This window comes from Microcaecilia unicolor, chromosome 6, assembly GCF_901765095.1.
Source record: "Microcaecilia unicolor chromosome 6, aMicUni1.1, whole genome shotgun sequence".
Lineage (NCBI taxonomy): Eukaryota > Metazoa > Chordata > Amphibia > Gymnophiona > Siphonopidae > Microcaecilia > Microcaecilia unicolor.
In genome coordinates this window covers 234,024,600-234,037,896 of record NC_044036.1, presented here as the reverse complement: position 1 = coordinate 234,037,896, position 13,297 = coordinate 234,024,600, and the positions used below count along the sequence as shown (strand labels likewise).

At 45.5% G+C, this 13,297-nt stretch overlaps 1 protein-coding gene across 1 annotated transcript in view; it reads right to left on the bottom strand.

Moving 5' to 3' along the window:
• The window catches only part of NSMF (NMDA receptor synaptonuclear signaling and neuronal migration factor), a 742,397-nt gene that overhangs the window by 247,534 nt on the left and 481,566 nt on the right, over positions 1-13,297 (bottom strand). The window contains exon 7 of the mRNA XM_030206612.1: positions 11,844-11,933. Within this exon, the coding sequence (XP_030062472.1) occupies positions 11,844-11,933 (90 nt within the window). The remainder of the gene's footprint in view (positions 1-11,843; positions 11,934-13,297) is intronic.

Here is a 13,297-nt window from a genome sequence, read left to right as displayed (position 1 = left end):
GAAACCCTGCGCTCCGTCATTGCGGCGGTACAGCCAGGAGAGTTTCTCACGTCTCTGGACCTGAAAGAAGCTTACTTGCACATACCAATTTGGCCCCCGCACCAGAAGTTTCTGAGGTTTGCGGTGTTGGGAAAACATTTCCAGGTTCGGGCCTTGCCTTTTGGCCTCGCCACAGCTCCCCGAACTTTTTCCAAGGTAATGGTGGTAGTAGCTGCCTTTCTCAGGCGAGAGGGTATCCGGGTTCACCCGTACCTAGACGACTGGCTCATCAGAGCAGACTCAGAAAAAGAGAGTCATCTAGCTACAGCCAGAGTGGTTTCAGTCCTTCAATCTCTAGGCTGGGTCATCAATATGGCCAAAAGTTACCTGACCCCCCTCGCAATCTCTAGAATATTTGGGGGCCTGGTTCGACACAGCCTCGGGCTCCCGAGCAAAGGCAGTGCAAGCTTCAGAATCAGGTCCGTCTGCTCCTGAGGATGCCCTGCCCGCGAGCTTGGGACATTGTCCAGCTGTTGGGATCGATGACGGCCACCTTGGAAGTGGTGCCATGGGCGAGAGCGCACCTGAGACCTCTACAGTATTCTCTACTTCAACAATGGTCTCCAGTATCTCAGGATTATCAGTGCAGACTTTCTTGGCTCCCTGCGGCTCACCTCAGTATGGAGTGGTGGCTCTCGGACAGCATGTTGCGGTGGGGAATGCCGCTGGCGCTCCCTGATTGGTGCCTAGTGGTGACAGATGCCAGCCTGAAGGGCTGGGGCGCACATTGCCAGGGGAAGCATGCCCAAGGTCTGTGGACGCCCGACAAGTCGGAGTGGTCTATCAACCACCTGGAGTTGAAAGCGGTATTTCTGGCTCTTCTGGCCTTTCAAGTGACCCTGGAAGGATTGGCTGTCTGAGTGATGTCGGACAATACGACAGCAGTGGCCTACATAAATCGACAAGGTGGCACTCAGTGCAGAGCTCTAGCCGCGCAGGCCGAACAAATTTGCCACTGGGCCGAGCTGCATCTACAGTCCCTGTCAGCAGCTTACATTGCAAGTCAGAGCAACGTGCAAGCCGACTATCTAAGCAGGCATCAGATCGATCCAGCGGAGTGGGAACTAGCAGACGATGTATTCCTGCAGATATGTGCCAAATGGGGCATGCCAGTGATGGATCTTATGGCGTCCAGTTCCAATGCCAAAGTCCTGTGCTTCTTCAGCAGACGGAGGGATCCTCGCTCTGCCGGGTTGGATGCCTTGGCTCAACCCTGGCCCCTGGGCTTGCTGCATGTCTTCCCTCCGTGGCCCTTGATAGGGCGAGTGCTCCTGCGGATTCGGCTGCATCCAGGAGAAGTGGTGCTCATCGCCCCGGATTGGCTCAGGAGGCCTTGGTATGCGGACCTCCGACAGATGCTGTTGGAGGCTCCCTTTCCGTTACCTCTGGTTCTGCACCTGTTGTCACAGGGTCCGGTGGCCATGGAGGACGCCTGCCGCTTTGGTCTTATCGCATGGCGATTGAGAGGGCGCAATTGAGAGATAAAGGCTACTCAAATAAGGTAATTTCCACTCTCCTGCAGGCCCGTAAGCGCTCCACTTCCGTGGCTTATGCCAGGATTTGGCGCCAGTTTGAAGTCTGCTGTGTTTCAAGAGCGCTTTCTCCGTTGCGGGCTCCTGTCTCGCCGATTCTGGACTTTTTGCAGGATGGTATACACAAAGGCTTGGCCTATAATTCCCTGCGGGTGCAAGTGGCAGCATTGGCCTCCCTGCGTGGCAAGGTTGAAGGCGTGTCCTTAGCTGCTCATCCAGATGTGGCACGGTTTCTTAGAGGGGTGCTTCGGCTCCGTCCTCCCGTGCGGGCACCTTGTCCAGCTTGGAACCTGGGGTTAGTATTGAAGGCCCTTCAGGGGGCTCCCTTTGAACCGCTTTGGTGTGCTTCAGAGAAAGATTTGACACTGATTTGACACGTCTTTTTAGTGGCCATTACCTCGGCGAGACGGCGCTGTCCTGTACCCTTTTCTGCAATTCTCAGAGTCAGGGGTCACGGTTCGGACCGTGCCTTCCTTCATGCCTAAGGTGGTGTCAGCGTTTCACCTAAACCAGCCTGTTTTTCTTCCCTCCTTTGTTGAGGAGGAGTTTCCAGATTCATTTGGGCAGTTGCACCTTTTGGATGTGCGCAGGACTCTGTTGCAGTATCTGCGAATTACAAATTCTTTCAGGACCTCTGATCATCTTTTTGTGCTGTTTGCAGGTCCTCGCAGAGGGTCTTCAGCGTCTAAAGCCACTATTGCCCATTGGTTCAAAGAAGCTATCTTTTCAGCATATCTGCTGTCTGGCCGGGCTCCACCTGAAGCCTTTAAGGCACATTCCACAAGAGCGATTTCCTCTTCCTGGGCAGAAACTGGAGCACTATCTCTTCATGAGATTTGCAGTGCTGCAACATGGGCTTCTAAGCTCTCTTTCGCCCGACATTACAGGCTGGATGTGGCTGCCAGGAGGGATGCGCGTTTTGGAGCACAGGTACTAGCGCGTGGTGTGGCTTGTTCCCACCCTATTTAGGGATTACTTTGTTACATCCCATACGTAATGGCTTCATCTGCTTGATGACAAAGAAGGGAAAATTAGGTTCTTACCATGATAATTTTCTTTCCTTTAGTCATAGCAGATGAAACCATGAGCCCTCCCTGTATGATTGTCTGTACTGCAGTGATTCTGATTTTAGGTGCTGTTCTTGTTTCCTGAAGTTATATTCCTTCCTTGGGGAGTCGGAAAACAGTCTTCAGGATTCTTGTTACAGTTATAGGAGGATGAGTTCATTCCCTCCAGTTCATGTTTTGGGAGGATGAGTTTATTCCCTCCAGGAGGATGCAAGTATTCCCTCCGTTTATATAAAGTGGAGGATGAGTTTATTCCCTTCAGGAGGATGAGTTCATTCCTTCCTTTTTTGAGTTTATGCCCTTGTTAAGGAATCAAATGCATTTATTGGAACAATACCCGACGTGGCCACGTTTCGCCCTCAGGCTGCGTCAGGGGTATAAACTATAAAAACAAAACACAAGTATAAAAACATGTATAACCATACATATTAACAATGTCATAAGCATGATTCAACTAATAAAAGGCAATTATTTAAAAAAAGAGATTCAACATATATAAAACAATCCTTTAAGAGCTCTAAAAAAATATGTATAGACATACATGATATCATCTGTAAAACAAATATTTATAATTATAATTAAAATCATACATCACATAAAATTTTTAATCAGAACATCTACAATTACTCATATCACATTTATAACTCTCAATAAAAAATGTTAAGATCATACAATTAGAATCAAAACATTTCAATGAAGAGGGGAAGAAATTTCTTTATACATACCTATCAAAAGTGTATGTAAATATATCATACACACTAGTAGTTCCAAAAATCTAGTTCTACACAGATATAAAAACAAAAAATAAAAATATCATCAGACAAGAAGCATATCTAAATGTGCACAAAACTTTTAAAAGACTCTAGACATTCTAGTTTCTCCACTGATATTCTTAACACAAAACCAAAAAAACTCCTTAGAAATAAATAACCAGTCCACATTACTGCTAGAGGCAGGAAACAGTTCACTGAATAAAAGACTTCTCACAAAAATATAACAACAGAGGAAGCACTGCAAGCACTCAATCTTAAAAACAACATCTAGTACCTCTCCATCAGATCACAGCTAGACTCCCTACATATTCCAAAGATGTGCAAGATGAACAGAAATAAAGCAAACACTTACCCATTTATCTGCTACTCAGGGTTGCCAGGTGGAAAATATTTTTCCAGCCCAAAGGAGCCCAAAATCCAGCCCAAAACCCGCCCAAACTCAAACCCCGCCCCTGACACCCCCGCCCCCGCGTCATCACCCCCGCCCCCGCCGTCATCAACCCCGCCCCCGCCGTCATCGGCCCCGCCTCCCACGTCATCGGCCCCGCCTCCCACATCATCGGCCCCGCCTCCCACATCACTAACCCCGCCCAAAAATGTCGCTAACCCCGCCCACCGCAGCCGAAAAAGCAGCCCAAAAAACCGCCCGAAGCCCAAAAAGCAGCCCAAAAAAACGCAACCCGCCGCGGGCAAAAATTTCCCGCGGCGGGTCGCGGAAAACCGCCCAATTGGGCGGTAAAACCGCCCACCTGGCAACACTGCTGCTACTTCCAACTAAACTGATATATGCATTAGCATTACTAGCTTCTGAGACCCATGACTCATATAGCATCATCATAAGGTTAAAGGTCATCTCTAAGCACATTGCAAGTATCTTAAAGGGCCAGATAGCTATTTTACATTGGAGAGCCAGATTTTAAAATAAACAGTGCTTAATTGTGAAATGTTCATAAAGGTTACAAAACTGTTGATCTAAATTAATAAAAGCTTACAAATGGGTATAAACACAATGCTTTCAAAACCGAAAACTCTAGGAATAAATAACCTGTCCACATTACTGCTAAGGCAGGTAACAGTTCACTGAATGAAAAGCTTCTCACAAAAATGTAACAGCAGAGAGAGCACTGCAAGCACTCAATCTTAAAAACAACATCTAGTACGTTTCAATGAGATCACAACTAGACTCCCTACATATTCCAAAGGTGTGCAAGATCAACAGAAATAAAGCAAACACTTACCCATTTATCTGCTACTTCCAACTGAACTGATATGCATTAGCATTACTAGCTTCTGTGAGACCCATGACTCATATAGCATATAGATTGAGTGCTTGCAGTGCTTCCTCTGTTGTTATATTTTTGTGAGAAGTCTTTTATTCAGTGAACTGTTTCCTGCCTCTAGCAGTAATGTGGACTGGTTATTTATTTCTAAGGAGTTTTTTTGGTTTTGTGTTAAGAATATCAGTGGAGAAACTAGAATGTCTAGAGTCTTTTAAAAGTTTTGTGCACATTTAGATATGCTTCTTGTCTGATGATATTTTTATTTTTTGTTTTTATATGTGTAGAACTAGATTTTTGGAACTACTAGTGTGTATGATATATTTACATACACTTTTGATAGGTATGTATAAAGAAATTTCTTCCCCTCTTCATTGAAATGTTTTGATTCTAATTGTATGATCTTAACATTTTTTATTGAGAGTTATAAATGTGATATGAGTAATTGTAGATGTTCTGATTAAAAATGTTATGTGATGTATGATTTTAATTATAATTATAAATATTTGTTTTACAGATGATATCATGTATGTCTATACATATTTTTTTAGAACTCTTAAAGGATTGTTTTATATATGTTGAATCTCTTTTTTTAAATAATTGCCTTTTATTAGTTGAATCATGCTTATGACATTGTTAATATGTATGGTTATACATGTTTTTATACTTGTGTTTTGTTTTTATAGTTTATACCCCTGACGCAGCCTGAGGGCGAAACGTGGCCACGTCGGGTATTGTTCCAATAAATGCATTTGATTCCACTGCTTTGTTGTTTTTTATCTACTGTTTTGTAAGCAGTTGTGTGCCTTTTTGTTTTTTTTGTTTTGCCCTTGTTAAGGGCCATCGTTCGCTGTGAGGAAAGTTCATGTTATTCCCATTGCGGTTTGCCATACTGCTTTGGAAGCTTCAAATACTGAAGAGGCAGTGGAGCTAGCTGGCCATGAGGCACTGTGAAAAGTTGAGTGCTCTCTATCTCCCCCTGCTGGTTGATGGACACAACCCATACGTAATGGCTTCATCTGCTATGACTAAAGGAAAGAAATTTATCATGGTAAGAACCTAATTTTTCCCTTTTCACCACCACCCTCTACCCTTCCAACCTCAACAATAGGTGATTTCTCTACACCAAGGAATTCTAATTTACACTGTTAAAATGTCCAGGGGTATAAAATACAACACATTCTTTATGCCCCAAAGCACTGTTATGGTTTTTTAATCTGTGGATAAATAAAAAGTCATCAACAATCTCAGGATTCAATCTAGCTCTCCTGTCTTTCACAGTCCTTCCTGGAATAGAAGGGCCTACGTCATGACCTCCAGGCGCACACTAGCGCCCTGATAGGGGTGTGCTGGGAGGTGAGAGAAAGGAGTGTGAGGGTTGGAGGGAGGGGAATATGCACAGAGAGGTTGATGGTAGTGGGAGGGGGTGGTGGTGGTGTATAACTAGTATGTGACTGCAATAAATGTTTACTTACTGTCACAAAAAACTTGTCTCGATGAATCTTTGCCTGGCTTGGACCCCCAGCACTCTGCTATGTGGCCGGAGGTGGAGGGGTTTCCTCATCCTCTTGATCTGGGGCCTGCTGCTCTGGTTGCTGTGGCTCCTCTGGGAGGGTCTGTCCTCTGAGAAGGGCCAAATTATGTAGAGTGCAGCAGGCCATAAAGATCTTAGCCACCTTTTGGGGGCTGTGCAGGAGCTCCCCTCCAGAACGATCTAAACATCAGAACCTGTTTTTCAGTTGTCCAAAGGTGTGCTCTATGATGTCACGTGTGGTCCGATGTCTGCTGTTGTAGCACTCCTCTGGTCCTGTTTGTGGGTGCACTATGGGGGTCATGAGCCAACTCTGCTGTGGGTAGCCTCTGTCACCTCTGGGGAGAAGCAGGATGAGAAACATGAGTGTGTATTGTTTGGAGTGGGTACATTGTGGGGGTGGGGTGGGAATAGTGGGTTGTGGAGTGAGCTGGAGGAAGACAGTGCTGAGGGTTGCCCGGTGGAGGAGCAATAGTTTTGGCAGATCCATGTTGCACTTACCTAGGAGCAATCCGCCGGTGATCTCCCCTCGGTCAAACCTGCGGAAGATTCCTGAGTGCTGTAATATGTAGGCGTCATGGGTTGAACCTGGGTATCGGGCACACACGTCTACAATCTCCCCCTGGGCGTCACACACAACTTGCATATTCATAGAGTGGAATGCTTTCCTGTTCCTATAGGTGGCCTCTCGTGCCCGGGGGGGGGGGGGGGGGGGGGGTCTGAGTGCGACATGTGTGCAGTCAATGACGCCTATGAGTGAGGGGAAGCGAGCTACGGCGTAGAAGTCAGTCATGTTGTTCTGCAGGGCCTGGGGGGTGGTGGGGAAGGTGATGTACTCCAAGGTGTGGATAAGAAAGGCATCAAGGAACTGGGTGAGGCAGTTAGAAATGGCAGGCTGGGTGAGGCCCGTGTTGACAGCTAGCACAGACTGGAAGCTCCCAGTGGCCAAAAAAAGAGAGAGAAGTGGTGATCTTGAGGTGCACAGGGATGGGATTGTTCCTATGGGTCCTGGCCTGCAGGAGGGGTTAGAGCTGCTCGCAAAGGTGCTGAATGGCAGCCTTGTCAAAGCGGTACCTGTTGAGACACTACTGGTCAGTAAGGTCTAGGAAACTGGTATGGGGCCTGAAAACTCTGGGATGTGAGTATTTCATGTGTCGCCTCTCCTCTTCCTCCAACATGTGAGCCACCTGTGCATTCAGTGCATCCATTTCCCCACACTACAGGTGCAATGCAATGACACCAGTGCTCACCTCTCCCTACCAACCTGGTGAAACCCACCACCAACAAACACCAGCTGACACTCATTCTCCCACCACCGCCAAACAATGCAGTCACACACAGCACAGCCAAACAGGAATCACTCTCTCACCCACTGCATACTCTCCTGCCACACCCTCTAGCCACTCATTCTCCAAACAGCAACCGACAGTCTTCACAAACACACACACAGCAGCAGCAGCAGCAGCAGCACACAGGACAAAGAGAGAAACACAGACAACAAACAGGTAAGGGGATGTAATGAATGAAATGTGAACTTGGGGACAGTGAATGGATGGGGAGGGGAGGGGAGGAGAGGGGAGGGGAGGGGGAGACAGAGGAAGGAGTAGTAGTGACTGGGGTTGGGAGCTAGGGAAAGCTGAAAAGGTCAAACACAAAAGAGGCAAGTGAGGGTGAAAACGTTCAGACTAGGGCACACAGACAAAGGTAACAGGACACTGAACAACTCTCAACTTTCTCTCTAAACAACTATTCCTCCACTCTCCAACTCCACAAAATCGCTAATGGATCGAAAGACAACTTACCTCTTACCCTAAGATGCTTTTATATGCACGTTCCCTCCAAGGTGAAAACATTTTGCTATCCGTTATACGCTGGAGACGTCCATTTCACACCACCACCCAAAACATGCCTCTAACATGCCCCCTATGGAGATGTCTATACTTGGACATCCTTGTGGTTAGAACGTCTTTTAGTCTCTGTTTTGATTATTGGTTTTGGACGTCTTTCTTTCACAAAGACGTCCATGTGCCTTTTATGTCACTTTTTGCACGTTCTTCTCTTTTGAAAATGAGCCTGATAGTAACCTATGGAACTTTGTAAGTCTTAGGCCCTAATAATCCATTCCCCACACTGTTCCGAAACAGCGCCCTAAAAACAGCGCCAGAACAGTGCGGGAAAGTAACTCCCCACTGATCAATGCTAATAGCATGCAAATTTAAGCAAGTTATTAGCATTGATCATCTGGGGAAAGTGCGGGAGGATTGTGCCTGAGTAATCCTCCCACACTTGTTTGACAGGACCTCCTTCACAGCAACTGTCTCTGCTGTTTGCACAACTGCAGGTAAGCCCTCTGAGACTTCGACCACCACCTCTGTAGAAAACATGCTGCTACCTGCGTCTCCCTCTGCTGCCTCCATTATCTGGAGTTTTGACAATTTACTGAGTTCTTTCCTCCCCTCCACAGGTAGGATCTCCGCTCCAACCCCCACCTCAGAGCCATGTCCTGCCGCTGCCTCCTTATCCTCTGGCTGCTGGGTAAGTGCTCGGGACTGTGTTGCCAACTGTCTCATGTATTTTAAAGTGGGGTCACCTCTGAACCCAGACAACTCTTTTGGTTCTAATGCTGCTGAAGACACTGAAGCTTGCTTCAACTGTAGTGTTCCTGAACCCCCAGACTTTGATATAGAAGCCATCCTTTCTCGGTTAACATAGAGCTCCCTCAAAGGATTCACAGAGCCCTTTTTTAAACAGTTCAACAAGTGTTCTTTTTTCCCCAACAACTTCGATATCCGGGCTTCCTCTTTAACATACATTTGTCTGTGCTCCGCTGGGGCAAATTTACACATAGTTCTTGCCATTTTCAGACGTTTTCCTAGCTCCACTACTTCTTTTTCCACCAGCTTAATTCGTCTTACCATATTTACTACACTACTTGCTGGATCATCAGGGTCATAGCTCACTTCAAGGAACTCCTCATCTGACGATCCACTCTCCTCACTCTCATCTGCCTCCAGCAAAGGCTCCTGGCAAACTTCCATCGCCTCTTCCTTCTCCCTTCCTTGGGAGCGCCCTTCTGGGGCCTGTACTATCTTCCTCCCCCTCCACTGTCTTCTCGCTTACCTTCCGCAAGCTGGGCCATGGAGGGGGAAATACTCTGGTGGCCTCCACTAGGCTGCTTCTCCCTTCGGTCCACTGGACTCCTTTCCCTTCTCCCGGTAGTCAAACCAGGGAGAGAGCCACTCCTTTCAGCCTTCTGGTCCCGGGCCCCAGGAGGCCCCATAGCCTGGGACTTTCCTGACGCCTTCTCCCCAGGGACCCTCCTCATCTTTGAGGAGGGAGCTAGGTCTCACTCCCTTTCCACTGGAAGTCTGCAGAGCTCTCTAAAACACCTCCTTCCTCCTCAGCAGACTGGATGGATCGTGCAGGTCTTTTTCTGCCGTCATCTACTATGTTACTATGATTAAAGGGAGAAGTGAAAGAGGCTATTAGAACCAAAAATAACATCTTTCAGAATATGGAGAAAAAAGAACTGAATGAGGAAAATAAGAAGCAAATAACCACTGGCAAGTTAGATGCAAAGCACTGACAAAGTAGGCCATAACAGAATACAAAGAGAAACTTGTCTTGGAGGCAAAACTCACAGTAATAACTTTCACTGCTATATCAGAAGCAGAAAGCCTGTGAGGGAATCTGTGGGACTGTTAGATCATCAAGGAATAAAAGGGGAATTCAGGGAGGACAGGGCCATAGCAGAGAGGCTGAATGAATTCTTTGTCTTGGTCTTTACTGAAGAAGATATGAGATCTACATCTACTAGAGATGGTTTTCAAGGGTGATGATGCAGAGGAATTGAAATAAATCTCAGTGAACCTGGAAGATGTACTGAGCCAAATCAACAGATTAAAGAGTAGTAAATCAACTTAAAATTGCACATCTGCTATCAGTGAAGTCTAACGTCGTTAAAATCGTCCATAGTATCTGAAGATTGGAGGGTGACCAATGTAACACCTATTTTTAAAAAGAGATCCAGGAGTAAGTCTGACATCAGTGCCAGGCAAAATAATGGAAACTATTATAAAGAATAAAACCACTGAACTCATAGACAAACATGGTTTAATGAGACAGAGTCAACATGGATTCAGCCAAGGAAAGTCTTGCCTCCCCAATTTGCTTCATTTTTTTAATGCATAAACATGTGGATAAAGGCTCTAGCATACCAAAGGTGGGGGCAGTCTGCCCCAGGTGCAGGCAGCAGGAGGGTGCACAGAGCAGTCACGCAGCTGTCAGCTCTGCCTGTTCCCTGTCCCCTCTGATGTTACTTCCTGTTCGTGGCAGGGGACCAGCAGAGCCGACAGCCGCACAACTGCTCTGTGCACCCCCAGGTGGTGAGGAACAAGGAGGTTAGGATGATGCCTTTCAGAGAAGGGGGAGGTGAGTGATGTGCTTTGGGGGGAGGAGGTGATGTGCTGGGGGGAGGGGGCATAGCGGTGACCCTCTCCAGGTGGCAGCTAGCCTAGGTACATCACTGGATAAAGGTGTACTCTGGAACGCATTACCAGAGGATGTGATATCAGCAGTTAGGATATCTGGGTTTAAAAAAAATGCTTGGATAAGTTCCTGGAGGAAAAGTCTATTGGGATATACATGGTGAAAGCTACTGCTTGTCCCTGGGATCTGTAGCATGAATCTTGCTACTATTTGGGATTCTGTCAGGTACTTGTGACCTGAATTGGCCACTGTTGGAAGCAGGATACTGGGCTAGATGGACCACTAGTCTGACTCGGTATGCTTTTCTTACGTTCTTAAACAGAAACTTTATATGCTAAAAAAATCTATTCCTTACACTCCTTTGCTAAGTGAGTAGATTAACTTCAAATAAAGACTCTGAGGTTACCTATTTAACTCTAAGTCTACTTTTCCTCAAGTTTAAAAGCAATGTCTCAGCACATTCTTACCAATGAAGTTCTCTCCCTCTGGAAGTCCTCTCACAGCATCTCTTCTGAACAAACTGAACAAATCTAGTAGTCATACTTAAAATAATCATTAAATCATAAAGTAAACATTAAGGAAGCAATTCTGTGGGCATCTCCTTTTAGGTGCCCCAATGCCATGCAATGAGAGCCTATTCTATAATGGCATCTGGATACCCAGATTCCAGTATAAAATACTACCATAACCCAGTATCTTACATTTACACAGATACACCAGCCATAGACCTAGCATAATTGCAGGCAGCTAAACACAGCAGGTACCCACATAACTGACAGTATTCTATAAGCTGCATGCATGCAGCCCCGCCCAAGCCCCTCCCATGCTCTGCCCATGTGAACGCCCCCTTGCATTTATGCGCTACACCTCTGTAGCATGCTCTCACAGAATAGTGTTCGGTTGTTTTATTGCCACTAATGTGCATAAGTGTACACTTACCTATGAAAGTGGAGGTACTCTGTACATTCACATGCACAAGAGGCGCATAAATGTGGGTGCCCAGTTATAGAATTGTCCTTCACACTGCACTGCTGTGTTAACATTATTTCTTAAATTCCACATCAAATTCAAACAGTTCATAACACACAACATTCCTTTGCTAGGGTTAAGCAATATATAGATCTCTCAGAACTCACTTTCACCGGAGTCATGGATAGAATCCATTTTGATAGGAGTTGGATCACTCCATGACCGACTGAAGCTCCTTTCTCGACGATCAGCAAATGCTGTTACCAAAAGGAAAGAAAAAATACTGTAGAAGCCTCTGTAAAGGAGCTGCACATAAGAAACAGAGAGCTGAAGTCCCACACTGAAAACCCGTCAGCACGAGGCAGAAGAAGAACATATCTGATACCATTCAAAGAATTTCCACAAATTAGTTTTACTCCATGCAGATGGTGAAATTATTCATGTTTCTAACTAGCTAAACTGACGCAGCCATCTGTAAGTCAAACTTTTGCTTTGAAAATAACCTCAGGAGAATTATATACACACAATTACTCCTGCCACTTGGGGCACACAATATTTCTGGGTTAAAACATACATCTATATATGATTTTTCAAAAGTATTTGCATACATGCAAGCCCCTGCCCAACCACTCCCTAGAAAACACATGGCAATGGTACAGAAAATTACTATCTTGGTGAACTTCCTTTAAAGCAGTGCTGCTCAAACAGTCTTGGAATGCCCCCTAACTAATCTGCTTTACAGGATATTTATGAGATAGATTTGCATGCAATGAATGCAAATCTCTTTTATGCATATTCAAACCTCCAAATATTCAAAACCCTTTAACTGGCAAAGAACGGCACCTGGCCGGTTAAATGGCACTTAACCAGCTATCTGGAGATACTTATTTATTTGTTACATTTATATCCCATATTTTCCCACCAATTTGCAGGCTCAATGTGGCTTACATAATACCTTAAAGGCGTTCGCCAAGTCCAGTAGAGAGAGAAATATAAGGTTATATTGAGGACGAATAGCTAGGTGCGATTCAGACACAAAGGGGGTTAAAAGAGGGAAGTTGTAAATTGTCCAGTCCGATGGGCTTAGCTTGTTTCCGGGTGTAGGGATTTAAGTTGGGACCGTAGGGTAAGCCTTTTTGAACAAGTTGGTTTTTAGTGATTTCCTGAAGTTTAAATGGTCAGAGATTGTTTTCACAGATTTTGGCAGTGCATTCCATAGTTGAGTGCTTATATAGGAGAAGCTAGATGTATTTGAGACTTTTGTAATTTGGCTAATGGAGGTTTAGGTATGTTCGTGATGATCCGATTTTGTTTCTGGTTGGTAGGTCTATAAGGTCTGTCATGTATCCTGGGACTTCGCTGTAGATAATTTTGTGGACCAAGGTGCAGATTTTAAAGATAATGCGTTCTTTGATTGAGAACCAATGCAGTTTTTCTCAGAGAGGTTTAGCAATTTCAAATCGTGTTTTACCAAATATCAGTCTGGCTGCTGTGTTTTGGGCGGTCTGGAGTTTCTTTATGAGTAGTTCTTTACATCCCACATAGATTCTGTTGCAGTAGTCTGCATGGCTTAGAAACATAGATTGTAATAGGTTATGAAATATTTCCCTCGGGGAAAAAA